This window comes from Mesoplodon mirus (assembly GCF_964341445.2).
Source record: "Mesoplodon mirus genome assembly, chromosome: 7".
Classification (NCBI taxonomy): domain Eukaryota; kingdom Metazoa; phylum Chordata; class Mammalia; order Artiodactyla; family Ziphiidae; genus Mesoplodon; species Mesoplodon mirus.
Genome location: NC_138983.1, coordinates 52919683 through 52947600, shown reverse-complemented (window position 1 = coordinate 52947600; position 27918 = coordinate 52919683). Strand labels below are relative to the sequence as shown.

The 27918-nt window shown below is 35.3% G+C and overlaps 1 protein-coding gene across 4 annotated transcripts in view; it reads right to left on the bottom strand.

The window, feature by feature from the left end:
• Positions 1-27918, bottom strand: part of RSF1 (remodeling and spacing factor 1) — a 175629-nt gene that overhangs the window by 46014 nt on the left and 101697 nt on the right. For 3 of the 4 annotated variants that reach the window (XM_082627860.1, XM_082627858.1, XM_082627859.1), the window contains exon 5: positions 8656-8810. In XM_082627860.1, the coding sequence (XP_082483986.1) occupies positions 8656-8810 (155 nt within the window). Of the gene's footprint in view, positions 1-8646; positions 8811-27918 lie in introns of those variants that run through there. The other variant, XM_082627861.1, reaches the window with a different exon arrangement.

Here is a 27918-nt window from a genome sequence, read left to right as displayed (position 1 = left end):
AATGATATTCCCAGGCTTCCCTGGTGGCGCAATGGTTGAGAGTCCGCCTGCCGATGCAGGGAACACGGGTTCGTGCTCCGGTCCAGGAAGATCCCACGTGCCGCGGAGCGGCTAGGCCCGTGAACCATTGCTGCTGAGCCTGTGCGTCCGGAGCCTGTGTGCCACAATGGGAGAGGCCACAACAGTGAGAGGCCCGCGTACCACAAAAAAAAAAAAAAAAAGATATTCCCATTCTGTCAATCTTCCATCAGTGATTATAAACCCTATAAAAATAAACTTTACTAATTTATTATTTTGTTATACAGTGGTACAGTTAATACTGAAAAGTCAGGATTAAGTTAAATTCTTTTTGTTTATTTAACAATTTTCAAAATAATAATTTGGTCTCCACTGGCATCCTCCAAAGGTAACCAGTTTTTCTATTAGTATTATGATGAAGTCATGGATTTAAGATATATTCAAAGTGTTTTAATCCACTACAGTTATTATCCTTGTGATGCTTAAATTGTCCCATCTTAGACAATGGAAACCTTTTTAAGTTGGCTCTTGAGTCTTTCTGAAATGACTTTGATACAGTCCATACTACTTGAAATGACAGGATGTTTCTTGGCTCATTATGCCCCAGAAATGGAATCAGCCACTTTTCCAAGACGCCTTGGTTTACTTTAACGGGAAACTGTATTTCAAGACTATGATCTGGGTGCTAAAGGATGCTCACTGCTACTGGGTCGGCCACTGTTTTTAAGTCTTTTCAGTGGACAGAGCTAGAAAATAATAAAATTAACCCATGAGTTCATAATGATATTTGTTTTTCCTTAACTTTTCTGTCTTACATCTTATTTCTTTTTCCCACACTGAGAATCTTGGTTTTCAAGGACACCACAGATGATATAATTAGAATATCAGTTATTTCCCCCTCATATTATGCACGTTTTTAGAATAACAATGATACCACCATCACCAAAGTGATTTAATGAAAGGTTCACAAGTTTTTTGCATGCACTCTTCCCATTCTTTCTCCATTTGTTTTGTCTTACTATAGCTCCACTGTGAAAACACATAGCCATTAAAGACTACATGTTCTCTATATCTGTCATTTAGATTTAGTTACATATAACTACCAAGTTAATGCTCACCCAACATTCTGTTTTAAATCTTTATTTTGAAATAATTTTAGACATATAGATGTGTTACAAAAATAGTTCAAGTACATCACCACCCTGTTTCCCCTAAGTTAACAACTTACATACTCACAGCACAATTATCAAAACCAGGAAATTAACATTAGTAAAATACTATTAAACAAAACAGATTTTATTTAAATTTTGCCTTTCCCCCCAACCCCCCACCAGATCCTTTTGAGGATCCATGTCTCATTTTGTTCTTGTGTTTCCTTAGTCTCCTCCAATCTGTGACCATTCCTCATTCTTTCCTTGTCTTTTCTGACCTTGACAGTTATTTTGGAGAATACCTCTCAATTTGGTCTTATTTGATGTTTTCTCAAGATTAGATTAAGATATACATTTTTGATGAAAATTTCACAAAAGAAATGTTGTGCATTATATCAGAGGCTACATGATGATGTTAATACCTTGATCATTTGGTTATGGTGGTGTTGGCTGTTCATTCCACTGTAAAGTTAACCATTTCCCCCTTTGTAACAGGTAAATGTCTTGGGGAGATACTTTCAGATTATGCTAATATCCTGTTTCTCCACAAATTTGCACACACTAATTTTAGTGCCAGAGATCTTGCCTGCAACAATTACTACTGCAGTACTTCCCTAATGGTAAATTTGTATTATTCTCATTCCTTCTACACTGCAGGGAAATGTAGTCCTTGCAGTGCAAAAGGAATTATTTGACATATTCACCTGCAGGGAAGACCTGTCCCTTCACCTCCATTTATTTATTTATTCAATTAGGTACTTATATAAGTAGGAACTCATAGATATTTCTTTTATTCTAAGATTTAAAATCTATCATCATATAAATTTGTTGCTAAAACAGTTCTGCTCTCACCACTGAGAGCTCCTTCCAGTTGGCACTGTGTACTACTGAGATGCCTAAATTATTTTTTGAATATGTCCTTAATTTCTGTCATTCTAAGATATTCTAGGTTTATCCTGTATTTTCCCTGCCCATCTCCTGAATCAGTCTTGTCTTTAAGGAGCACTAGTTCCTTTTAATGGAAAACAATATTTTGAAATAAAAATCTAGAAGCTAACAGTGCTTATTGCTACTGGGGTATCATTGTTTTTAGATTCCTCTCATGAACAGAGGTAAGAAATACAGGTATGTATATTAAACTGTACAAATGAATACATTTATATTTATTTCTGTATCACCCACCATTGAGGTTTTTTGTTAGTCTTTTTGGCTATCTGAAGCTCATTCACTAGAAGATCCCTATAAAAAGACTCATGGGAAATTAGGTCTTCAATAGCAGTTTACCTGCAATCTCTATCTAAAAGTCAGTTTGGCTAGACATAAAATCTCTGGTTCACATTTTTCCCCTTAAATATGTTATGGCATTTTCTTCTGGCATAAGTCATTGCTTTCAAATATAGTGATGGCAGTCTTATATTCTTTCCCTTATAAATTACCTGGTCTTTTTGTCAGGATTGCCAAAGTACTTTCTTCAAAGCCCAATAATTTTACTAGAATATGTCTTGATGTTGGTTGTTCTGGGTTGATTTTCCAAGGTACGCAGTATCTTTTAAATATGTAGTCTCATATCCTTTTTTTATTTCAAGAAGTTTTGTTAAGCATAGTCTTTAGCATTTTTGTCTGTTCCCTTGCTTTGGTTTTCTTTTTTATGGGCCTCTGTTGGATTTTCATTGCATATCTTCAAATCCTTATCTCTTTCTCTCAAATCTTTATCTCTTTATTCATTTGCTTTTGTTTTGTTTTTAACTTTTTAAAAAAACACACACCTTTCCATCCGCTATTTATTAAGGGCACTAATTCTTGTGTTTGTTGACTCAGATGTTATTCATAGATTTGTGAAAAATCATAACTCTACCACCTATTAAGTTTTCATATGTTTAGTAAGAATGTCTTTTGGGTAAGCTTTCATTCTCTGCAGTGATGTTATTCTACTTCTTATTCTCTTTTGTTATTATAATTGTGGGATTTGACCTGGATCTTTTATAGTTGCTCATTTTTATGGCAAGTAGACAGTTTTTCGAATTTCACAGTTATAGAGCTCTGCATTTTTTATATTAAAAATTAAAGTGATTTATTTTATGAGGTCACCTACCTCTAGCCTTCTCCCATACTTTTATTTGCACCTTCTTTTTTGCTTGTCTCCATTGTCCCTATTGTACTTAATTTAGATCCTATTCCCAGCAGATTGCACAAAGCTCTGTGTGGAGTTTAGTCCTGGTAGGGAGCTTTGGCTGGAGAAGTTTGAGAAGTCAAAAGGCCTAGAGTACCCGAGTCCCTTTAAGATCTTAATTTCACATACTGTTTATAGTTTTTTATTTTTGCCATCAATATGTTCCTTTTATAGGGGAATCTGTAGAGAGTCAAAAACCATGCCACTGACATTTTCCAAAAATTATGAATGATAAATTATCACCTTCTGATTCTACTCACAACAAACTCAATCAGAAAAGAAAACTTCAACAGTTTCTCTAATCATGAAACGTTTCTTTTTCTTTTCTTCTTCCTCCCTTCTCTCCATTCCTTCCCTCATAGAGTGGAATGAAGAGTTAGTATAATACTAAAAATGAAATAATGATGGTATTCAATTACAAAAATTGTATGAATATCCTGAACATAGATGCCCTGTATACAAAACTATTCTTTAAAATTCTATCAGGCGGGGCTTCCCTGGTGGCGCAGTGGTTGAGACTCTGCCTGCTAATGCAGGGGACACGGGTTTGAGCCCTGGTCTGGGAGGATCTGACATGCCGCGGAGCAACTAGGCCTGTGAGCCACAGCTACTGAGCCTGCGCGTCTGGAGCCTGTGCTCTGCAACAAGAGAGGCTGCAATAGTGAGAGGCCCGTGCACCGCAATGAAGAGTGGTCCCCGCTTGCCACAACTAGAGAAAGCCCTCGCACAGAAACGAAGACCCAACACAGCAAAAATAAATAAATAAATAAACTCCTACCCCCAACATCTTCAAAAAAAAAAGTGTTGTGAATATCATAAACCAATTTATTAAAAAATATTAATAATAAAATAAAAATAAAATTCTATCTGGCATTTTCAAATTGATAGAATTTTAAAGAATGGTTTTGTACATATAGGGCAACTACACGCAGGATATTCACATAATTTTTGTAACTGAAGGTCATCAGTAAGTTTTCAGTACTGTACTAGTAAACTTTGGTTTAGTAATTTATCCTGTAGCTATTCTCTCCACTCTGTCAATATTACTTCAGGAAGGCAAAGTAAACAATATTAATTATTCTCCTTAAGACTGAATTCAGGGCTTCCCTGGTGGCGCAGTGGTTAAGGATCTGCCTGCCAATGCAGGGGACACAGGTTCGAGCCCTGGTCCGGGAAGATCCCACATGCTGCAGAGCAACTGAGCCCACGCGCCTAGAGCCCGTGCTCCACAACGAGACAAGCCACCTCAATGAGAAGCCCGGGCACTGCAACGAAGAGTAGCCCCAGCTTGCCACAACTAAAGCAAGCTCACGCGCAGCAAGGAAGACCCAATGCAGCCAAAAAAAAAAAAGACTGAATTCAGAAAACCTATTTCAGAATGCAGGCCATAACATCCATTTCTAGATACCAAATGCAGTATAGGAAAGTGCGCCAGATTATCCCTTAACTGCTACATTTCCTATTGAACCCATTTCACAAAAAATGAATAAATCAACTCATAAATTGCAATATCAAAAATGTTTCCATTATATCACCAACCCAATAAATTGGAGTCTTTGGGAAAATATTAATTGATAAGGTAAAGATCCTTCCCTGAATGATATTAAAAGTTTTAATCCCTCCCCCCACCAAAGCTTCTTAGCATCACACCATGACTAGGCCATCTATGTTCCATGAGCTAAGAAAAGCTTTTTTCCTTCTCCTGAGAACTTGACTGTTGGTTAAGTTCTGCTCCTCTTATAAACCAAAAACTGGAATGTCAACTCAATCACTAGGCCACAGAGCTCATGTTATCAATAACATCTAACTGATGAACTACATCTGGATTGAGAAAAAAAAAAAAAAAAAGTAAGGCACTGAGAACAGTGTTGGTACATTGTGATGATATACGTGTCAGCTATTTTATCCACCACAACGTAAGCTTCACGAAAGCCAGGATTTTAGTCTGCTTTGTTTACTAAATTCCCATGCCTAAAATCATGTTTGGCACATAGTAGGTACAAAATAAGTATTTGTCGAATGAATAAGAATCATTTTGCTATTAGAATAAGAGAAACAGAAGAGACACTATCTAAGAGAAAGAAAAAAACCAGAGAACTAAATGTCTTGCTCCTCCCCTCCTTTGCTTTTTCAAGAGATGTCCTCCCCTACAGACTTTCTTTTAATTGTACTGAGAGTCAGAACATCAGCATTCGCTGAGGAATATTTTCAGAAGCAGCTGTATGAAAGCCTCTGTTGTCCAGTCGGCCCTCTGCACCCTCAGATTGAAAATATTCAGAAAGAAAATTCCAGAACCTCCCAAAAGGTGAAACTTGAATTTGCCACACACAGGCAACTATTCACATAGCATTTACATTGTATTAGGTATTACAAGTAATCTATGGATGATTTAAATGAAGTATACGGGAGAATATGCATAGGTGATATGCAAATACTATTCTATTTTATATAAGGGATTTGAGCCTTCTTGGATTTTGGTATTGGCAGAGGTTCTGGGAGCAATCCCCAGAGAGACCAAGGGATGACCATATTTGTTTCCAAGGTTAGGAGAAGACTGCCTTTATAACCTTGATACTCCAAAACTGTGGTCCTCTGACCAGCAGCATCAACATCAACTTGGCCTCTGTAAAAATGGTGAATCAGGTAAATCACTAGGTAAATACCATGCATATTAAAATTTGAGAAGTACAGCTCTAGATCACTCTAGTTAAAGTCATAGGCTTTACAAGAATCAGAGTTCAAATCTAGACTCTGACACATTATTATCTATATGACTTGGGCAAGCTTATAAACTTCCAAATTCCTTCATCTGTAAAACTGAAATAATAATAGTAGTACCTCAAAGAGCTGTTAATTCTTTTATTAAAAGGGTTAAATAAAAAAGCACATGAAGCATTTGGTAGGCTGCAAAGAAGCAGGACATGCCCAATAAATGTTAGTTGGTGTTATTGTTGAAATTCCCCCTCTCCTATAAGACCCCCAACAGTGAAATTTTAGAATTAAATACAAGAAAGAGCTTTACTTTATTGAGGAAATAGTTTTTCTTTCTAATTTAAACTATACAATGACTCCCCCTTCAAAATCAGTGTAAAATTTAAGTTCACTTAATAGGAATAATTGCCTCTTAAATTTCTATTGCCTTGACCTCTTTGGTCTTGATTTAAGTACATTGGAGAAGAAGCAAACACAGGAATGAATGACCAAACTGAATGACCAAATGAATATTAAGTCTAAACTCAGAACTAATCCTTAGGGATACTACTAAAAAATCTGGAAAATTCAATAACATTATATAGTAAACTTGAAAATTGCTAAGAAAGTAAATCTTAATGGTTCTCATCACAAGAAAAAGTTTTTTGTAACTTTGTATGGAGACAGATAATTACTAAATTTATTGTGGTGATCATTTCACAAGGCATACAATGTCAAATCATTATGTTGTACCCCTGAAATGAATAATAATGTTATATGTCAATTATACTTCAATTTAAAAACATCTTAAAATTCAATAGTGGGTTTAGACTACTTTAAAATTATTACGTTTTACTGATGTAGGCTACAAACTGAATTTTAAGATATAGAAAAGAATTTTTCAAATCAGAAATATGGCTTATGAGTAAGACCACCAAAGATATTTGAAATCATATAAACACTGGTCAAAGGAGGACAATAAACAGGATTTTTGCTAAAAGCAATGCTTAATATATACAAACATTATAACCTACATTAAAAGGCATAATTACTTGTTTTTATGCAATGCTTGCAGCTAGGGGATGACTTTATGGTTAATTCCCTCAAAGCACCAAATAAGGTAAAAACATATTGCTTTCAGGTTCTAATCAAAACAGTAAAGGAAAACTAACAGTAGAGGAAGAAAGCATAATAAGGAGAGTAAATTCTCTCCCCTGTCATTAAAAGGTATGTTGTCAACAAAAAGTATTAACTAAAATGATGTTAGACAAAATTTCAGTTGGTTTCTCTGCTTCTAGAAAAGTTAGGACTTGGTTCTGTCCTTCTAAAGAGGTTACGATTTGATCTGTTCAATTAAGCATATTAGGAAACTCAATCAAGAAATCAAGTTTAATAATTATAATTCTTGTAGACTTAAGGATTTGCTAAGGGCAACCCAAAACAAATAAACAAAGAAAACCAATCCACACCACACACACACAAACAATTAAAGAATTGGCAAAGAACTTGAATAGATATTTTTCCAGAGAAGATATACAAATGGCTAAGTACATGAAAAGGTGTTCAACATCATTATAGTCATTATGAAACGGCAAATCAAAACCACAGATACCACTTCACATCCATTAGAATGGCTATTATTTTTAAACGAAGAAAAGAAAAGAAAGTGACAAGTGATGTGTAGCATGTGAAAAAATTGGAACCCTTATGCATTACTGGTAGGAATGTAAAATGGTGCAGTGCCTGTAGAAAATGGTATGGCAGAGACTCAAAAAATTAAAAACAGAACTATCATTGGGTCCAGTAATTCTACTTCAGGTATATACCCAAAAGAAGTGAAAGCAGATATCTATACACCCACTTTCATAGCAGCATTATTCTCAATAGAAAAAAGGTAGAAGAAACCCAAGCATCCAGTGACAGATGAATACATAAAATATGGTAGATACACACAATGGAATATTAGCCTTAAAAAGGAAATATTCTGATACTTGCTATAATATGGATGAACACTGAAGACATTAAGCTCAATGAAAATGAGACAGTCACAAATGGACAAATACTGCCTTGATTTCTCCGAAATAAGGTTCCTAGAGTTAGTCAAATTCATAGAGAAAGAAAGTAGAATGATGGATGCCTGGGGCTGAGGGGAGGAGGAAAGGGGAATTAGTGTTTAATGAGTACACAGTTTCAGTTGGGGGAGGGGAGTCTGGAGATGAATGGTGGTGACAGTTGCACAACAACACAAATGAATTTAATGCCATAGAACTGTACACTTAAAAATGGTTAAAATGACAAAATTTTGTTATATATATTTTACCATAATAATTTTTAAAAAGTTCACTAATATCTTGTACTCTTAAATTAGTAACAGATATTATGTTTTGATGATATGAACATTTTTTATTTAATTTTTTTAAATGTTCAATACAAAAGACCAAAGTCCTCAATGGTTTTTGCTGCTGCTTCTTTTTTTTTTCATTAAATAAAAGGAAAATGTACCTCCTTTTACAGGAAGGGTTAAAAATTTTCAAATTGAGGGAATTTCAATTTATATAGCTGGGAAGAGGAGTAGAAAAGAGAAGAAATTACAAAACAAAGCAAAACAAAACACACAAAAAAAACCTTGTTTAGGTGTTTCTTCCTCCTTTTTAGTCTCCTCATCCTCTAAGCTGGGACTTTCCCGGGAAGAGTTGTCCTGTTGGCTAGAGTTTTTCAATAGTACAGGATCAATTTGTGCTTTCAGGAGCGCAAGAGTCTCAGCCAACTCGTTTCGATTTCTAAAAAAGTGGAAAAAAAAAAGACAGCGTAAAAATCTTTCTTGTTTTCTAAGACCTGTGTTGCCAGGGGTTGCGGGGGAGGGTTGGAGAATTGGGAGGCTGGGGTTAGCAGATGCAAACTGGTATATATAAGATGGATAAACAACAAGGTCCTACTGTATAGCACACGGGACTATATTTAATATCCTGTGATAAACCATAATGGAAAAGAATATGAAAAAGAATATGTATAACAGTCACCTTGCTGTACAGGAGAAATTAACACAACACTGCAAATCAACTATACTTCAATAAAATTAAAAAAATATTTCTTCTGTTCTAAAGAGGTTTCAGAATATATCTGTTAGAAATTAAAATTTAAAAAAGAAAAACATATTAAGAACATCAAGAAACACTAGTACAGCTAACCCTAATTAACCTTAAATTTTAAAATTAAGTATTAGGAATGAATACATATTAAAATAAACTCTTCCCCAAAGAGGAATCTTAAGACTATTCTATTGATTTGAATGGCAATGCAAATCTCTTTGGTTAAAAAAACAGTAGGAACAAAAATTAAACAAAAAGCTAAGTTTGATAATTTTTAAGAATACTATGCAATGTCTAGGGAGTACAAAATCAATGGAAAACTTGCTTGAAGAAGAATTTTTTTTTAACTAAATGATTCAAGTTTTTGATTCATTTGGGAATAAGAACTCTTTTCCACCTACAGAGAGAATAATATTTGAAACTGCTATGGAAGTCTACTAACACAGGTCAAAAACCCAAAAATTTAGGTTATGGATGCTGCTTTGTCAATTAGAGTTTACAACTACAGGAAGGGAATTCATTTTGAATAAAAAATACAAGAAAATCCCAAATAAATAAGATACCAATCTACAAATTATCTGTTTTTACTACCAAATTCGCAGGTGTAGTATGGTCAATTTTAATGCCACTTACAAACAAGAAAACTAATTTAAATATTTTTCTGCTCACAGGGTGTAACAGTGAAAATAAAAAGGGAACCCTGGACTAAGAGTTGAGAAGCTTAGTTCTAGATCTGCCACTAAGTTAATTAAACAGCACCATGATCTTCCCATCTGTGTCATCAAAGCACTGTGCATGCACCTCTAATTCTACGTAGTTAGTATTAAGATGAAACTACTTGTTTTCTTATCTGTCATGCCACATATGTCCTCTATCCTCTGTTTCCACCTCTGTGTCCGATTCCACCTCCATCCCACTTAGCTGCCTTATGAAGTAGGCTCTAAAAAAATGTTTAATGAATGAATAGAATCCCTGTTCCTAAACTAAATGGCGATGTACCCCTGGACAGGTCATATATCTTCATTAGCCCTGAGTTTCCTTATCTGTAAAAGACTGGATTCTCTCTAGTCTTAAATTAAATTGGCTTCCAAAGAAAGTAATAAAATTGCCAATGATTGACATCTTTCAGAAGTTAAAATGACAACCATTTTATCATTGTGTATGACAATGAACACAGGTTTATACATATTATAAATATTGTGCATGGGAATGAATACATGTTTATATATATTATAACTATCACATTAGCATATACAATAAAATGGATAGTATTAGAATTTTAATTATCTAATAGTAGAAGGTCAGATTAGATGCACTTTCAAGATCATGTCTGGTACTACATCCACTTTACAAAAAAGGAAAATTAAAACCTAGATATGTTAAATCAATTAATTTTTGGCTAAGTTTCTATCTCTGAACTTCATTAGACCAACCTGATTCTAACCTAAACCTCTATCCACTTAATGTTATTACTATGATATTTCACTGAGAATTCCATTTTTTTGAGGTCATGCTGGGAACTGAAAAAAATACTGAAGTATTTCACTATACCTATTCTTAAAAGCTGCTGAATATTAGAAGAGTGCCAATATTGTCAGAAAATCCATGTCAATTACTTCCACTACTCTAAGCAACAAAAAATTTAGCAGAAAAATTAATTAAGAACTCCCCTAAAGGCTTTTAACCTGACTACTGTATTAAAATGCAAACCTAAAATAGCCATTATTATATGAAAACAGAAAACTACCCATCTGGATTTCTCCTGTTTCAATCTTACAATTAGATTTAGTATGCTAAGTAATTTTTTAAAAACCCTAAATTAGAACTAGAGGGTATTTTAATAAATATACATATATTAAAATTATATCCAAATTTCTTACAGGACCTTTTATTTTTAGTATGATTTTTAAAGGTTACTTTCCATTTACAGTTATTACGAAATATTGGCTATACTCCCCATGTTGTACAATACATTCTTGAGTCTATCTTACACCCAACAGTCCGTACCTCCCCCTCCCACTGGTAACTAGCTTGTTCTCTATATCTGTGAGTCTGCCTATATTTTGTTTTATTCACTAGTTTGTTGTATTTTGTAGATTCCACGTTAGTGATATCATAAAGTATTTGTATTTCTCTGTCTGACTTATTTCACTTAGCATAATGCCCTCCAAGTTCATCCATGTTATTGCAAATGGCAAAATTTCTTTAAGACTGAGTAGTATTGCATTGTGCGTATATGTGTACGTGTGTGTGTATAAATATATGTAAACCACAACAGATTCATGTATGTTAATTTTGTTTCCTGCAACTTTTCCAAATTCACTGATGACTCCAGTAGTTTTCTGGTAGCGTCTTTAGGATTTTCTATGTACAGCACCATGTCATCTGCAAACAGTAGCAGTTTAAGGCAGTTTCCTCCTTTGCAATTTGTATTTTTTAATTTCTTTTTCTTCTCTGATTGCTGTGGCTAGGACTTCCAAAACTATGTTGAATAAAAGTGGCGAGAGTGGGGATCTTTGTCTTGTTCCTGATCTTAGAGGAAATACTTATAGCTTTTCACCATAGAGTATGATGTTAGCTGTGCGTTTGTCATATACAGCCTTTATGATGTTGAGGTACGTTCCTTCTATGCCCACTTTCTGGAGTGTTTTTATCATAAATGAACATTGAATTTTATCAAAAGCTTTCTGCATCTATTGAGATGATTATATGGTTTTTATTCTTCAATTTGTTAATGTGGTATATCACACTGATTTGCAGATACTGAGAAATCCTTGCATCCCTGAGATCAATCCCATTTGATCACAGTGTATGATCCTTTTAACGTTTTGAGTTTTTTTTTTTTGGCTGCGTCACATGGCCATGTGAAATCTTATTAGTTCCCTGACCGGGGATCGAACCTGCACCCCCAGCAGTGTAAGTGTGGAGTCTTAACCACTGGGCCAGAGAAGTCCCCTTTTAATATATTACTGGATTCGGTTTGCTAGTATTTGGTTGAGGATTTTTGCATCTATGTTCACCAGTGATACTGGCCTGTAATTTTCTTTTTTTAATGATATCTTTGTCTGGTTTTCATATCAGGGTGATGTTGGCCTCATAGAATGAGTGTGGAAGTATTCCTTCCTCTGCAATGTTTTGGAATAGTTTCAGAAGGATAGGTGTTAACACTTCTGTAAAGGTTTGGTAGAATTCATAACTGACTCACTTTGCTGTACAGCAGAAACTAACATAACACTGTAAATCAACTATACTCCAATAAAAAAAATTAATTAAAACAAACAAACAAAAAAAAGGTTTGTAGAATTCTCCTGTGAAGCCATCTGGTCCTCTACAGGACCTTTTATTTTTTTTAAATAAATTTGTGGGGTTTTAAAAAAATATTTATTTATTTGGTTGCGTCGGGTCTTAGTTGTGGCAGTCAGGCTCCTTAGTTGTGGTATGTGCACTCTTAGTTGTGGCATGCATGTGGGATCTAATTCCCAGACCAGGGATTGAACCCAGGCCCCCTGCACTGGGAGCATGGAGTCTTAACCACTGTACCACCAGGGAGGTCCCTACAGGACCTTTTAAAGTAGACTGTGGATTCTAACAACAGTTCAGTTGTTTTGCCCTCCCTCTCTCCATTGTTTTCTTTTCTTTAAAACATTTCTTCACTGAGGCATATTAAATCAGATATATTCCTCCAAAATGCCATGTTCTCTCATGATCTCAGGTGTTTACATTTCTGTTCTCTTCAGCCCATAGTGCGCTTCAGACTAACTCCAATCATTATTTCAAAGACAAACATAGAATGGATAAACATGGTATATTCATACAAGGGGGAATATTATTTAGCCATAAAAAGGAATGTAGTACTGATTCTTACTACATAGATGAACCTTGAAAATATTATGCTATCTGAAAGAAGCCAGACATGAAGGCCACATATTGTATGATTCTATGTATATACAGTGTCTGGAAAGGCAACTTAGGGAAGCAGAAAGTAGACTGGCAGCTGCCATGGGCTGGGGAAAGGGAAAATGGTGAGTAAATGCTAATGTACAGGGTATGGGGTTTCTTTGTGGGGTGAGGAAAATGCCCTGGAGTTAGATAGTGGCGATAGCTACACAACTTTGAGAATATACTAAAAATCACTAAATTGTATTTTTAAAAAGTGATGGTGACTTGGACAAGAATGTAGTTATGAAAGGAATGAGGAACGTTTAAACACTGGGTACATTTTGCATAGAGAGCTGACTGGATTTGCTGCAAGAATGGATGGGAAGTGAGAAAAAGAAAAGTTAATGCTGTGCCTCCCAAGTTTTGGATCCAAGCAAACATGGATGTTATTAACTGTGACGGGAGAAACATATTGAAGTGGAAAGGCTGGAAGCTCAAGTTATGGGCAGATTGACTGATTTTGACTTAATGGATTCTTAACTATCTGTACCTAAAGTTAATCTAGACTTGAGTGAAGTAGAATATATCATCCTAATTATATAATATATATATAATATATAGATTAGAATATATAATTATATATTCTAATCATATAATGTGGAATATGATTTTTCTTAGTCTAAGGGATGTTCAGAGTTAGAATTAGTGGTAGGGATAAACGGCTCAGAAGCAACTGACCTGATAGCCCAATTCAATTAAAAAAAAAAAAGACAAAACAAAAACACAGCCAAGCACAGGTTATCATCTTCTGCCAAGTATGGGTTAGGTATCTGGTTCCTCTATAGCACACTGGAGTGATCTCCATCACAGATCACATTTATGACACTATATTACCATTTACTACTTCCCTGTATCTTTCTCCCACAATATGGAGAGCTTAGGAATGGCATCATGTCTTTGTACCTCCAGAGCACAGGACAGTTAGTTATACAGCAAGTCTTTAGCAAACACCTGTAATATATGATTCCAAGGTTTACGAATAATTTTCCATCTTTTTCATGCAAGTCCAAATTACTGAGTAGACAAAAAGGAAGATAACTGAGTATGACAGTACTCCTTAAGGGGGCCAAGAAACTGAAGGAAGGTATTAATGAGTGATATCAACAGCAGTATATTAATAACAGAAGTTAACATTAGTGAGTGATCACTATGTTCCAGGAATTACTCCAGAAGCATTACATGAATTAATTCATATAATTCCAATATAATCTGATTAAATAGGTACTATTATTACCCCCATTTTATAAGACTAGGAAAGTGAGAACATGCAGAAAGGTACAGTAATTTGCTTATGGTCACAGTTAGTACATATTAAAGGCAGAACTGAATTATAGACAGTCTGACTTCAGAGACCATCTTTTCAATCACTGTGCTATATTAGCAGCATGTCTTGACAGATTTTCTAATTATGGGTTCATGAAAACTCTGTATACTATTTAGAAATCAGCTCTTTGGAAATGATCGTCAAACCACTATCAATACTTAAAATATTTTTACTGAGGTATAATTGACATCCATTGAAATGAACAGATCTTAGGTGTTCAGTTAATCAGTTTTGACACATGCATACATCTGTGTAATCCACACATCTATCAAGATAAGGAATATTACACATCACCCCAGAAAATTCTCCCCTGCCCTGTCCTCCTACTCAATCCCTCTCCTCCACCAAAAGCAAAAAAATGAATTACAGTTTTGAACACTGGAACCATAGATCAGTTTAGTTAATTCCAGAACTTAAACGGAATAAAACAGTATGTACTTTTTGGCTTCTCACACATGATAATGCCTTTGAGACAAATCCACAGAGTTGCATGCATTATAGGTCATTTCTTTTTATTGCCTAGTAATAATCCATATATGGGGACTATTATGAACAAAGGTGCTATGAACCTTATTACACAAGGTTTTTTGTAAACATTTGGTTTCATTTCTCTAAGATGAATACCTAGGAGTGAAATCACTGGGTTATGGGGTAACAGTTTGTTTAACATTTGAACAAATGGCCGAAGTGTAAGTGGTTATACCATTTTACATTCCCACCAGCAAGGTGTTTAAGAGTTCCAGTTGGTCCACATTCTTGCTAACATTTGGTACTGTAAGTCATTTTCATTTGTCATTCTAGTGGAGGTAAAGTAGTATCTCATTATGGTTTAAATTGGGAATTCGCTGATGAATAATGATATCAAACACTTTTTCATGTGAATATGGGCCATATGTATATATTCTTTACAAAGAAACTGTTCAACAGTCTGCATAAAATTTTATCTTTCTTAGCAGACCTAGTATAAAAGCACTTTCAGCATCCCTTTCTGATTTTGAAGAATCGCCTAATGAAGTCTGGTCTAAGATGTGCTAAAATTCTCTGATCATTAATAACCAATAACTAACACTTCATGGTATTCATATTTTTTGCTCCTCTTCTACATTCCTAAAGAAAATTGCTTGACATATCCCCTAGCATAATATCACTTATAGCATGTTATTTCATCAGACATAGAAAATATTTTTCTGTACTTTATCCTCTTTCATTGAGGACTAAAGTAGTGATGAAATAACTATAACAAATACTATTCTTTCACGGCAATTATGTTTCGAACATTAGTTGAAATGAGTGGGACACTGGCTAGAGCTCAAACATTTTTGTTTTTGAAACATAATACTTGCTTAAGCCATACATAACTGCCGGTTTTATAGGTTAAAATGTTCAAATGTTGGCAATTTCATTGCCAATGTTGGCAATGTTGATTCAATGAAACTTAACGATTTTTACTATTTTGTAAGTAACTTACTAAATCTAATTGTTCAAACAATTATATTTCAGTTAACCACTTCCTATCTATCCATCTCATATATATTTATATTATAAATTTCACACACACAGGAATGGAAATTGCAGAAGTTTTAAAACTATGATGTTATAGCATTAAATTTAAAAAAAACTTAAGAACTTAATTTTTTTTTTTCTTTTGCGGTACGCAGGCCTCTCCCATTGCGGAGCACAGGCTCCGGACGCGCAGGCTCAGCAGCCATGGCTCACAGGCCTAGCCACTCCACGGCATGTGGGATCTTCCCGGACTGGGGCACGAACCCTGTCCCCTGCATTGGCAGGCGGACTCTCAACCACTGTGCCACCAGGGAAGCCCAAGAACTTAATTTTTTAAGAGCAGTTTTAGGGTCTAAGCAAAATTGAGAAGGTACAGAGATTTCACATGTATTCCATGCCAATGCACAGCTTCCTCCATTCTTAAGATTATGTTTGTTACAGTTGATGAACCTATCCTGACACATACCTACGGGTCTGGACATATATATACCAACACTCATCCATCATTACAATAGTATCAGACAGAGTAGTTTTACTGCCCTGAAAATTCTCTGTGCTTCACCGATTCATCCCTCATTCCTCTCTAAACCCTGACAACCACTGTTCTTTTTACTTTCTCCATAGATTTATGTCTTCCAGAACATCATATAGTTGAAGTCATACAGTTAATTTCAGACTGCCTTCTTTTTTTTATTAATATGATTTAACCTCCGTGTCTGTTCATGGCTTCACAGCTCATTTGTTTTGTTTTAGACAATATACCATTGTCTGGATACACCTCAGTTTATCCATTTACCTACTGAAGGATATTCTTAGTTGCTCTCAAGTTTTGCCAAGTTATGAGTAAAGCTGCTATAAACACTCACGTGCAGGTTTTTGTATAGACGTAAGTCTTCCAATTCTTTGGGCAAATACCAAGGAAGATGATTGCTGGACCATATGGTAATGTTTAATTTTGTAAGAAGCCAGCAAACTGTCTTCCAAAGTGGCTGTGCCATTTTGCATTCCCATCAGCGATGAATCAAAGCTCCTATTGCTCCACATTCTCACCAGCATTTGGTGTTATCAGTGTTCTTGATTCTGGCCACTGTAATAGGTGTCTAGTAATACCTCACTGTTGTCTTAATTTACATTTCCCCGATGAAACAGGACAATGGTGCGTCTTTTCCTGTGATGATTCGCCATCTGTCTGATAAGGTCTTTGGCCCATTATAAATCAGGTTGTTTGTTTTCTTACTGTTGGACTTGAAGAGTTTTTTGTATATTTTGAATAACAGTCCTCTATCAGATATGGCTTTTGTAAATTATTTTCTGCCATTCTGTAGCTTATATTTGCATTATGTTGACACTGTCTTTCACAGAGCAGAAATTTTTAAATTTTAATGAAGTCCAGAATATCAATTCTTTCTTTCATGGATTGCACCTTTGGTATTGCATCAAAAAAGTTATCATCAAACCTGAGGTAATCTAGATTTTCTTCTATGTTATCTTCTTGGAGTTTTATAGTTTTGCATTTTACATGTAGGTCTGTGATTCATTTTGAGTTAATTTTTCTAAAGGTTGTAATGGTCTGTGTCTAGATTCAATTTTTTGCATGTGAATGTCCAGTTGTGCCAGCACCATTTGTAAAGACTATCTTTTCTCCACTGTATTGCCTTTGCGCCTTTGTCAAATGTAAGTTAACTATATTTATGTGTGTCTATTTCAGTGCTCTTTAGTCTGTCCCACTGATCTACTTGTCTATTCTCTTGCCAATACCACACTCTCTTCATTACGATAGTTTTATAGTAAGTCATGGACTCAGGTACTGTCAGTACTTCAACTTTGTTCTTCTACAACACTGTGCATTCTAGGTCTTTTGCCTATAAATTTTAGAGTCAGTTTCTTGATATCCACAAATAAGTTGCTGAGATTTTGATTGGGATTTGATTGGGATTGCAGTGAAATCTACAGATTAAGTTGGGAAGAAGTGACATCTTGACAATATTAAGTGTTCTTGTCCATGAACATGGAATATCTCTCCATTTATTGATTCTTGATTTCTTTCATTAGAATTTTGTTTTCATCATATACATTTTTCCATATTTTGTTAGATTTAAACCTAGGTATTTCAGTTTTAGAGAAGCTAATGTAAAGGTACTATGTTTTTAAATTCAGATTCTACACATTCACTGATGGTATATAAGAAAGTGATTGACATTTGTGTATTAACATTTTATCCTGCAACAGTGCTATAATCACAAATTAGTTCCAGGAGATTTTTTGGTTGATTCTTTCAGATTTTCTACATGTCATTGGCAATGATGTCATTGGCAAAAAACGAGTTTTATTCCTCCCTTCTCAATCTGTGTATCTCTTATTTCCTTTTCTTATCTTACTGCATTACTTAGAACTTCCAGTATGATGTTGAAAAGGAATGAAGAGAGCAGATACCCTTGCCTTGTTCCTGATCTTAAAGGGAAAAACTTCAAGTTTCTCCTCATTAAATAGATGTTATATGTAGGTTTTTGTAGATTTTTTAAAAAATAATTTTTAATTAAATATTCAGTTAACAAATCTATTAGACGCTCCTTCACTTTTATTGAAACACAAGTACTGGAAATCCTCCAATTTTGTATAGGATTTATTCTCTGCCTCCATAGCAAATCAGTTTGTTTGTTTTTTGGGGTGTTTTTGGCCACGTCACATGGCTCACGGAAACTTAGTTCCCCATCCAGGGATGGAAACTGGGGCCCCCCAGCAGTGGAACTGCAGAGTCGTAACCACTGAACGCCAGGGAATTCCCAATATATATATTTTTTAATCAAGGAAGTTTCCATCTCTTCCTACTTTACTGAGAGTTTTAATCATGAAAGGGTGTTGAGTTTTATCAAATGATTTTTCTGTATGTATTGACATGATCATGTGATATTTTCTTCTTTAACCTGGTGATGTGTGAAAACTGGTTTTCAAATATTGAACCAGCCTTGTATACCTGGGATAAATCCCACTTGGTCATGGTGTATTATACCTTTTATGCATTGTTGGATTTAACTTGCTAATATTTTTTGAAAATTTCTGTCTTTATGTTCATGAGAGATACTGGTCTATAATTTTCTTTATAATATCTTTGTCTGGTTTGCGTATTAACGTAATGCTGGCCTCACATAATTAGCTAGGAATTATTCTCTCTCCTTCTATCTTCTGAAAAAGACTGAAGAAAATTGGTATAATTTCTCCCATAAATGTTTGGTAGAATTCACTACTGAACCCACCTGAGCCTGGTGTTCCATTTTAGTAGGTTAATTACTGATCCAATTTCTTTAATAGAGACTTGTGCATATTATCTATTCTTCTGTTGTGAGATTTAGCAGATTGTCCCTTTCAATTAATTGGTACATTTCATCTAGGTTATCAAATCTGTGGGAATCGAGTTATTCACAGCATTCCTTTATTAGCCTTTTAATGTCCATGGGATATACAGTGATGTCTTCTTTTTCATTTCTGATATTAGTAATCTGTGTCCCCTTTCTTTGTTTTCTTAGCCTGGCTAGAGGCTCATAAATTTTATTGATCTTTTCAAAGAACTAGCCTTTGATTTATACACATATATTCAATACTATAAATTTCCCTCTAACCACTGTTTTCACTGCGAATTTTCAACTGCAAATTTTGGTAATTTGCGTATTTATTTTCATTTAATTCAAAATATTTTAAAATATCCTCTTGAGGACCTCCCTGGTGGCGCAGTGGTTAAGAATCCGCCTGCCAATGCAGGGGACACAGGTTTGAGCCCTGGTCCGGGAAGATCCCACATGCCACGGAGCAACTAAGCCCGTGCGCCACAACTACTGAAGCCCACGCACCTAGAGCCCGTGCTCTGCAACAAAGAGAAGCCACCGCAATGAGAAGCCCGCGCACCGGAACGAAGAGTAGCCCCCGCTCGACACAACTAGAGAAAGCCCGCACACAGCAACAAAGACCCAATGCAGCCAAAAATAAATAAATAAAATAAAATAAAATAAAAATGATGATAAAATATCCTCTTGAGATATTTTCTGACCCATGTGTTATTTAGAAGTGTACTGTTTAATGTCCAACTATCCGGGGATTTTACAGTTATCTTTCTGTTATTGATTTCTGGTTTAACTTCATCGTGGTCTGAGAGCAGACACTGTATGTTTCTAGGTATTCGATTTTCAGACGGTCAAATATGTAAAATCCTCTCTTTTTTGATGGCTTCCTATTTTTCGAAGAAATATTCCATTTGATTTTTATATTGTAAAGTTCAGTTAATTTATACATTTATCAATCCTTAAGAAGACTGACTTACAGCTTAAAAAAATAGAGTTCTAGATACTAGATAATTTTTCTCACATTGCTTTCTTTTAGTGATTAGGCAGAAACATGTTTCCAACACCAAAATTTCCAAGAAACTAAGTTTTACTTTAAACAAACAGCTTTAAACAAGAGAAACAGGCTTTTTATTTCACTAGTAAAAAATAATATTCACTAGTAAAGAAAAATACCCAAGTGCAATCTATTAAATTATAAAGTCAAAATTCTATTTGCTTTACTTCTCTTAACTTACTACCTCAATTTCCAAAGGTATTTCTTGCTAAAAAGATGACTGCCTCCTCATAAACTCTACTTAACATAAACCTGCAAGTTTAGAAAATGTTTTTAACAGTATCTGTCAGCCTTAAGATAATTATCTCCACTATATAGGAAGAGCAAATGTTTTCACTTCTATAAGTTCAGTTCTACTACCCCATAATTTGTATCCACTGATGCTGGTTCAGCCCATGAAAGAAATACTCTTACACAAGTCAATTCTTTAAATGTATACAGACAGTTATATCTCCCTAAATTTCTGCTAGATAAAGTATTTTCATTTCATTAAATCATCTTCTTTGTGGTTCTCCTCATACATAACTCATTATACTATATTAATATTCTTCTTAGAGTTTGGCATCCAAATCTAAATACTATACTCCAGGAAGATTCTCATCAGTGCCAAATGAAATGATGCCCTACATTATTTTGGGTACCTAATGTATTTTAATGACAACTAAGATCTCAACTTTCGGGAAAGGAAAGAATAATAACATAATGCTTTTGCATTCAACCTTCACAAAAATGAGAGACCTATATGGATAAAACGGTTCACTACATTTGCCCAAAACAGTACCAGTATGTCACGTTAAAGCTAACTGAAATACCGTCGTGTCACAGGACACATTGAGAATCTACTGAAACTATGGTACTTCCCCAGAAAATACGCACATTAATTACAACTAAGAGCTACTACTTAAAATATAAAGGATTCCACAAGTGCATGAAGCTCATCTAGAGATGTGAGAGCTGTACTATTCACTACCATATCCCCCATTGCTCAACACAGTGCCAATTACACAAGAAGGCATGTGATAGAAATCTATTAGTTTAATGAAATAAAGGAACATTAGTGTGACAATCAGGTGTTTAGAATTTGGCTTTAATTACCTGAAATCAGAGTCAAAAACCCAATGTTTTATTAATGATCCCAAACATTACTGCATATTTGGGAAAAGTTGCCTAGCAAATTTGCCCTTTTCTCTTCCTGCTGATAAATATTTCTTTTATAAAGAAACTAAGTTTCAATCTTTGAGGACAGAAGTTGTAAGAAAAGACAATAGTTTAACTGGGAGAAAAGGAACAAATTTTTATCAAGCATGTACTATGGCCCTAGTATGATTTCTCTTATAGTTCTCAGAACAACTGAACAGGGAAGTATTATCATCTTCATTTTAGGAAAGAGTATCAGAGAAATTAAGTAATCTGCCTACAGATGATAAGCAGAGGAACCCAGATTCAAACAGTTATTAACTATAAAATCAATGCTCTTTCTCTCACATCATGCACTGGGGTATAATCTACTTAAAACAGTGTAAACTAGAAGTTGTTTTAAGCGCGTATGACTGATTAGTAATAACCATAATAATTTTTCTCTGTCATATGTTCTTCATCTACAAAGCAGAAGACAATATGTCTTTAACAACTATGCAAGTTTGATATAGGAATTAGAAGTGGTGGTAAAACATACTGAACAGAACCTCATTTAATGTATGTTATTCATAGGGGAAGATGGTGAGTATATTTTATTTCAGGAACATTTTGTTGATCTTAATTTAGTAAATTAACTACATGGAAAACCATATTATAATATGAGGAAAGGATGCTTATAAAACACTCCCCCAACAGCTCATTTAATGTTTATCCTTAGGGCATGAAAGTTGAGCTCACCTGACCCAAACAATTATTATGAATTTCTATGAATTATCTCTTCGAAACATTAATAAATGACCACTAACAAAAATCTGCTAAATCTGAGCAAAAACAAAGACGAGTTACAGTTAAAGGGGTTTTTCATAAACCAGTTGATATATATCTATTAGTTATCCCTACTGTAGTTATAAATCCCGATATTTTCAAACTTAATATAAATTGTGAGAATTAAAAGAATAAATTCTAAATAATTAATTACCAAAAACAGAAAATTGGACACACAAAGATTCTGAATAACAGTCCCAGTCACTTATCAATTTAAAAGAAAGTTTTATTTTAAGGTTTTACATTAAATGTTTCCATTCAAATATATTTGTCAATACAAATATAAGAAATCAAGGTTTTTTGAAAAACATTAGGGGAAAGGGTCCAAGATGTTAGACCACCAGAGACCTCCTGGCCCCATGTAATATTAATCAGCGAGAGCTCTCCCAGAGATCTCCATCTCAGCACTAAGACTTAGCTCCACCCAATGGCCAGCAGGCTCCAGTGCTGGACGCCCCATGCCGAACAACTAACAAGACAGGAACACAACCCCACACATTAGCAGAGAGGCTGCCTAAAGTCATACTAAGTTCACAGACACCCCAAAATACACCACCAGATAAGACTCTGCCCACCAGAGGGACAAGATCCAGCCTCACCCACCGGAACACAGGCACCAGTCCCCCTGCAAGAAAGCCTACACAAGCCACTGAACCAATCTAACCCACTGAGGGTAGACACCAGAAATAAGAGGAACTATGAACCTGCAGCCTGCGATAAGTAGACTCCAAACACAGTAAGTTAAAAAAAAATGAGAGAGCAGAGAAAAAATATGCAGCAGATGAAGAAGCAAGGTAAAAACCCACCAGACCAAAGAAATGAAGAGAAAATAGGAAGTCTACCTGAAAAAGGATTCAGAGTAATGATAGTAAAGATGATCCAAAATCTCAGGAAGAGAATGGAGAAAATATAAGAAGCATTTAACAAGGATCTAGAAGAACTAAAGAGAAAACAAACAGTGATAAACAACACAATAAATGAAATTACAAATACTCTAGAAGAAATCAATAGCAGGATAACTGAAGCAGAAGAACAGATAAGTGACCTGGAAGACAGAATGGTGGAAATAACTACCTCAGAGCAGAATAAAGAAAAAAGAATTAAAAGAATTGAGGACAGTCTCAGAGACCTCTGGGACAATATTAAATGCACCTACATTCAAATGATAGGGGTCCCAAAAGAAGAAGAGAAAAAGAAAGGGTAAGAGAAAATATTTGAAGAGATTATAGTCAAAAACTAGTCAATCAAGTCCAGGAAGGTCCAGGAAGTGCAGAGTCCCATTCAGAATAAACCCTAGGATAAACATGCCAAGACACACATTAATCCAACTATCAAAAATTAAAAACAAAGAAAAAATATTTAAAGTAGCTTCCCGGAAAAGCAACAAAAACTTACAAGGGAATTCCCATAACGTTAACAGCTGATCTTTCAGCAGAAACACTGCAAGCCAGAAGGGAGTGGCAGGATATATTTAAAGTGATGAAAGGGAAAAACCTACAACCAAGATTACTCTACCAGCAAGGATCTCATTCAGATTCAACAGAGAAATTAAAACCTTTACAGACAAGCAAAACTTAAGAGAACTCAGTACCACCAAACCCACTTTACAACAAATGCTAAAGGAACTTTTCTAGACAGGAAACACAAGAGAAGGAAAAGATCTACAAAAACAAACCCAAAACAATTAAAATGGTAATAGAAACATACGTATCGATAATTACCTTAAATGTAAATGGATTAAATGCTCCAACCAAAAGACATACAATGGTTGGATGGATAGAAAAACAAGACCCGTATATATGCTATCTACAAGAGACCCACCTCAGACCTAGGGACACATACAGACTGAAAGTGAGGGGATAGAAAAAGATACTCCATGCAAACAGAAATCAAAAGAAAGGTGGAGTAGCTATTCTCATATCAGACAAAATAGACTTTAAAATAAAGACTATTACAAGAGACAAAAAAGGACACTACATAATGATCAAGGGATAAAACAACTGTAAATATTTATGCACCCAACATAGGAAAACCTCAATACATAAGGCAAATGCTAACTGCCATAAAAGGGGAAATCGACAGTAACACAATCACACTAGGGGACTTAAACACCCCAATTTCACTAATGGACAGATCATCCAAAATGAAAATAAATAAGGAAACACAAGCTTTAATATCAGTTAAGTCCATCTTTATCAGTTAAACATGAACTTAACTGATATTTATAGGACATTCTATCCAAATACAACAGAATACACTACCTTCTCAAGTGCACATGGAACATTCTCCAGGACAGATCATACCTTGAGTCACAAATCAAGCCTCAGTAAATTTAAGAAAATTGAAATCATATCAAGCCTCTTTTTCGACCACTACGCTATAAGACTAGATATCAATTACAGAAAAAAAAACTGTAAAAAATACAAACACATGGAGGCTAAAGAATACACTACGAATTAACCAAGAGATCACAGAAGAAATACAAGAGGAAATCAAAAACTACCTAGAAATAAATGACAATGAAAATACGACAACCCAAAACCTATGGGATGCAGTAAAAGCAGTTCTAAAAGGGAAGTTTATAGCAATACAATGCTACCTCAAGAAACAAGAAACATCTCAAATAAACAACCTAACCTTACACCTAAAGCAATTAGAGAAAGAAGAACAAAAAAACCCCAAAGTTGGCAGAAGGAAAGAAATCATAAAGATCAGATCAGAAATAAATAAAAAAGAAATGAAGAAAACAATAATAAAGATCAATAAAACTAAAAGCTGGTTCTTTGAGAAGATAAAAAAAATTGATAAACCATTAGCCAGACTCATCAAGAAAAAAAGGGAGAAGACTCAAATCAACAGAATTAGAAATGAAAATGGAGAAGTAACAACTGACACTGCAGAAATACAAAGCATCATGAGAGACTACTACAAGCAACACTATGCCAATAAAATGGACAACCTCAAAGAAATGGACAAATGCTTAGAAAAGTACAACCTACCAAGAGTGAACCAGGAAGAAACAGAAAATATGAACAGACCAATCACAAGCACTGAAGTTGAAAATGTGACTAAAAGTCTTCCAACAAACAAAAGCCCAGAGCCAGATGGCTTCACAGGTGAATTCTATCAAACATTTAGAGAAGAGCTAACACCTATCCTTCTCAAATTCTTCCAAAATACAGCAGAGGGAGGAACACTCCCAAACTCATTTTACAAGGCCACCATCACCCTGATACCAAAACCAGACAAAGATGTCACAAAAAAAGAAAACTACAGGCCAATATCACAGATGAACACAGATGCAAAAATCCTCAACAAAATACGAGCAAACAGAATCTGACAGCACATTAAAAGGATGGTACATGAAGATCAAGTGGGGTTTATCCCAGGAATGCAAGGATTCTTCAATATATGCAAATCAATCAATGGGATACACCTTATTAACAAATTGAAGGAGAAAAACCATATGATAATCTCAATAGATGCAGAAAAAGCTTTTGACAAAATTCAACACCCATTTATGATAAGAACTCTGCAGAAAGTAGGCATAGAGGGAACCTACCTCAACATAATAAAGGCCATATATGACAAACCCACAGCCAACATCATTCTCAATGGTGAAAAACTGAAACCATTTTACTTTAAGATCAGGAAGAGGACAAGGGTGTCCACCCTCACCACTATTATTCAACATAGTTTTGGAAGTTTTAGCAATGGCAATCAGAGAAGAAAAAGAAATAAAAGGAATCCAAATCAGAAAAGAAGAAGAAAAGCTGTCACTGTTTGCAGATGACATGATAGAGAATCCTAAAGATGCTACCAGAAAACTACTAGAGCTAATCAATGAATTTGGTAAAGTAGCAGGATACAAAATTAATGCACAGAAATCTCTTGCATTCCTATACACTAACAATGAAAAATCTGAAAGAGAAATTAAGGCAATGCTCCCATTTACCACTGCAACAAAAAGAATAAAATACCTAGGAATAAATCTACCCAAGAAGACAAAAGACCTGTATGCAGAAAACTTAAGGCACTGATGAAAGAAATTAAAGACAATACAAACAGACAGAGAGATATACCATGTTCTTGGATTGGAAGAATCAACACTGTGAAAATGACTATACTACCCACAGCAATCTACAGAATCAATACAATCCCTATCAAACTACCAATGGCATTTTTCACAGAAGTAGAACAAAAAATCTTAAAATTTGTATGGAGACACAAAAGACCCTGAATAGCCAAAGCAATCTTGAGAAAGAAAAATGGAGCTGGAGGAATCAGACACCCTGACTTCAGAGTATACTACAAAGCTACAGTAATCAAGACAGTATGGTACTGGCACAAAAACAGAAATATAGATCAATGGAACAGGATAGAAAGCCTGGAGATAAACCCACACATATATGGTCACCTTATCTTTGACAAAGGAGGCAAGAATATACAATGGAGAAGAGACAGCCTCTTCAATAAGTGGTGCTGGGAAAACTGGACAGCTACATGTAAAAGAATGAAATTAGAAATCTTCCTAATACCATACAGAAAAATAAACTCACAATGGATTAAAGACCTAAATGTAAGGCCAGATGCTATAAAACTATTAGACGAAAACATAGGCAGACCACTCTATGACATAAATCACAGCAAGATCCTTTTTGACCCACGTCCTAAAGTAACGGAAATAAAAACAAAAATAAACAAATGGGACCTAATGAAACTTCAAAACTTTTGCACAGCAAAGGAAACCATAAACAAGACAAAAAGACAGTCCTCAGAATGGGAGAAAATATTTGCAAACGAAGCAAGTGATAAAGGATTGATCTCCAAAATACACAAGCAGCTCATGCATCTCAATATCAAAATCAAACAACCCGGGCTTCCCTGGTGGCACAGTGGTTGAGAGTCCGCCTGCCGATGCAGGGGACACAGGTTTGTGCCCCGGTCCGGGAAGATCCCACATGCCACGGAGCGGCTGGGCCCGTGAGCCATGGCCACTGAGCCTGCGCGTCCGGAGCCTGTGCTCCACACCGGGAGCGGCCACAACAGTGAGAGGCCCACATACCGCACAAAAAAAAAAAAAAAAAAAAAAAATCAAACAACCCAATCCAAAAACGGGCAGAAGACCGAAATAGACATTTCTCCAAAGAAGATATACAGACTGCGCAAAAACAAATGAAAGTATGCTCAACATCAGGAATCATTAAAGAAATGGAAATCAAAACCACAATGAGGTATCACCTCACACAGGTCAGAATGGCCATAATGAAAAAATGTACAAACAATAAATGCTGGAGAGGGTGTGGAGAAAAGAGAACCCTCCTGTGCTGTTGGTGGGAATGTAAATTGATACAGCCACTATGGAGAACAGTATGGAGGTTCCTTAAAAACTAAAAATAGAACTACCATACGACCCAGCAATCCCCCTACTGGGCATATACCCTGAGAAAACCATAATTCAAAAAGAGTCATGTACCACAACGTTCACTGCAGCTCTATTTACAATAGCCAGGACATGGAAGCAACCGAAGTGTCCATCGACAGATGAATGGATAAAGAAGAAGTGGCATTATATATGTTGGAATATTACTCAGCCATAAGAAGACATGAAACTGAGTTATTTTTAGTGAGGTGGATGGACCTAGAACCTGTCATACAGAGTGAAGTAAGTCAGAAGGAGGA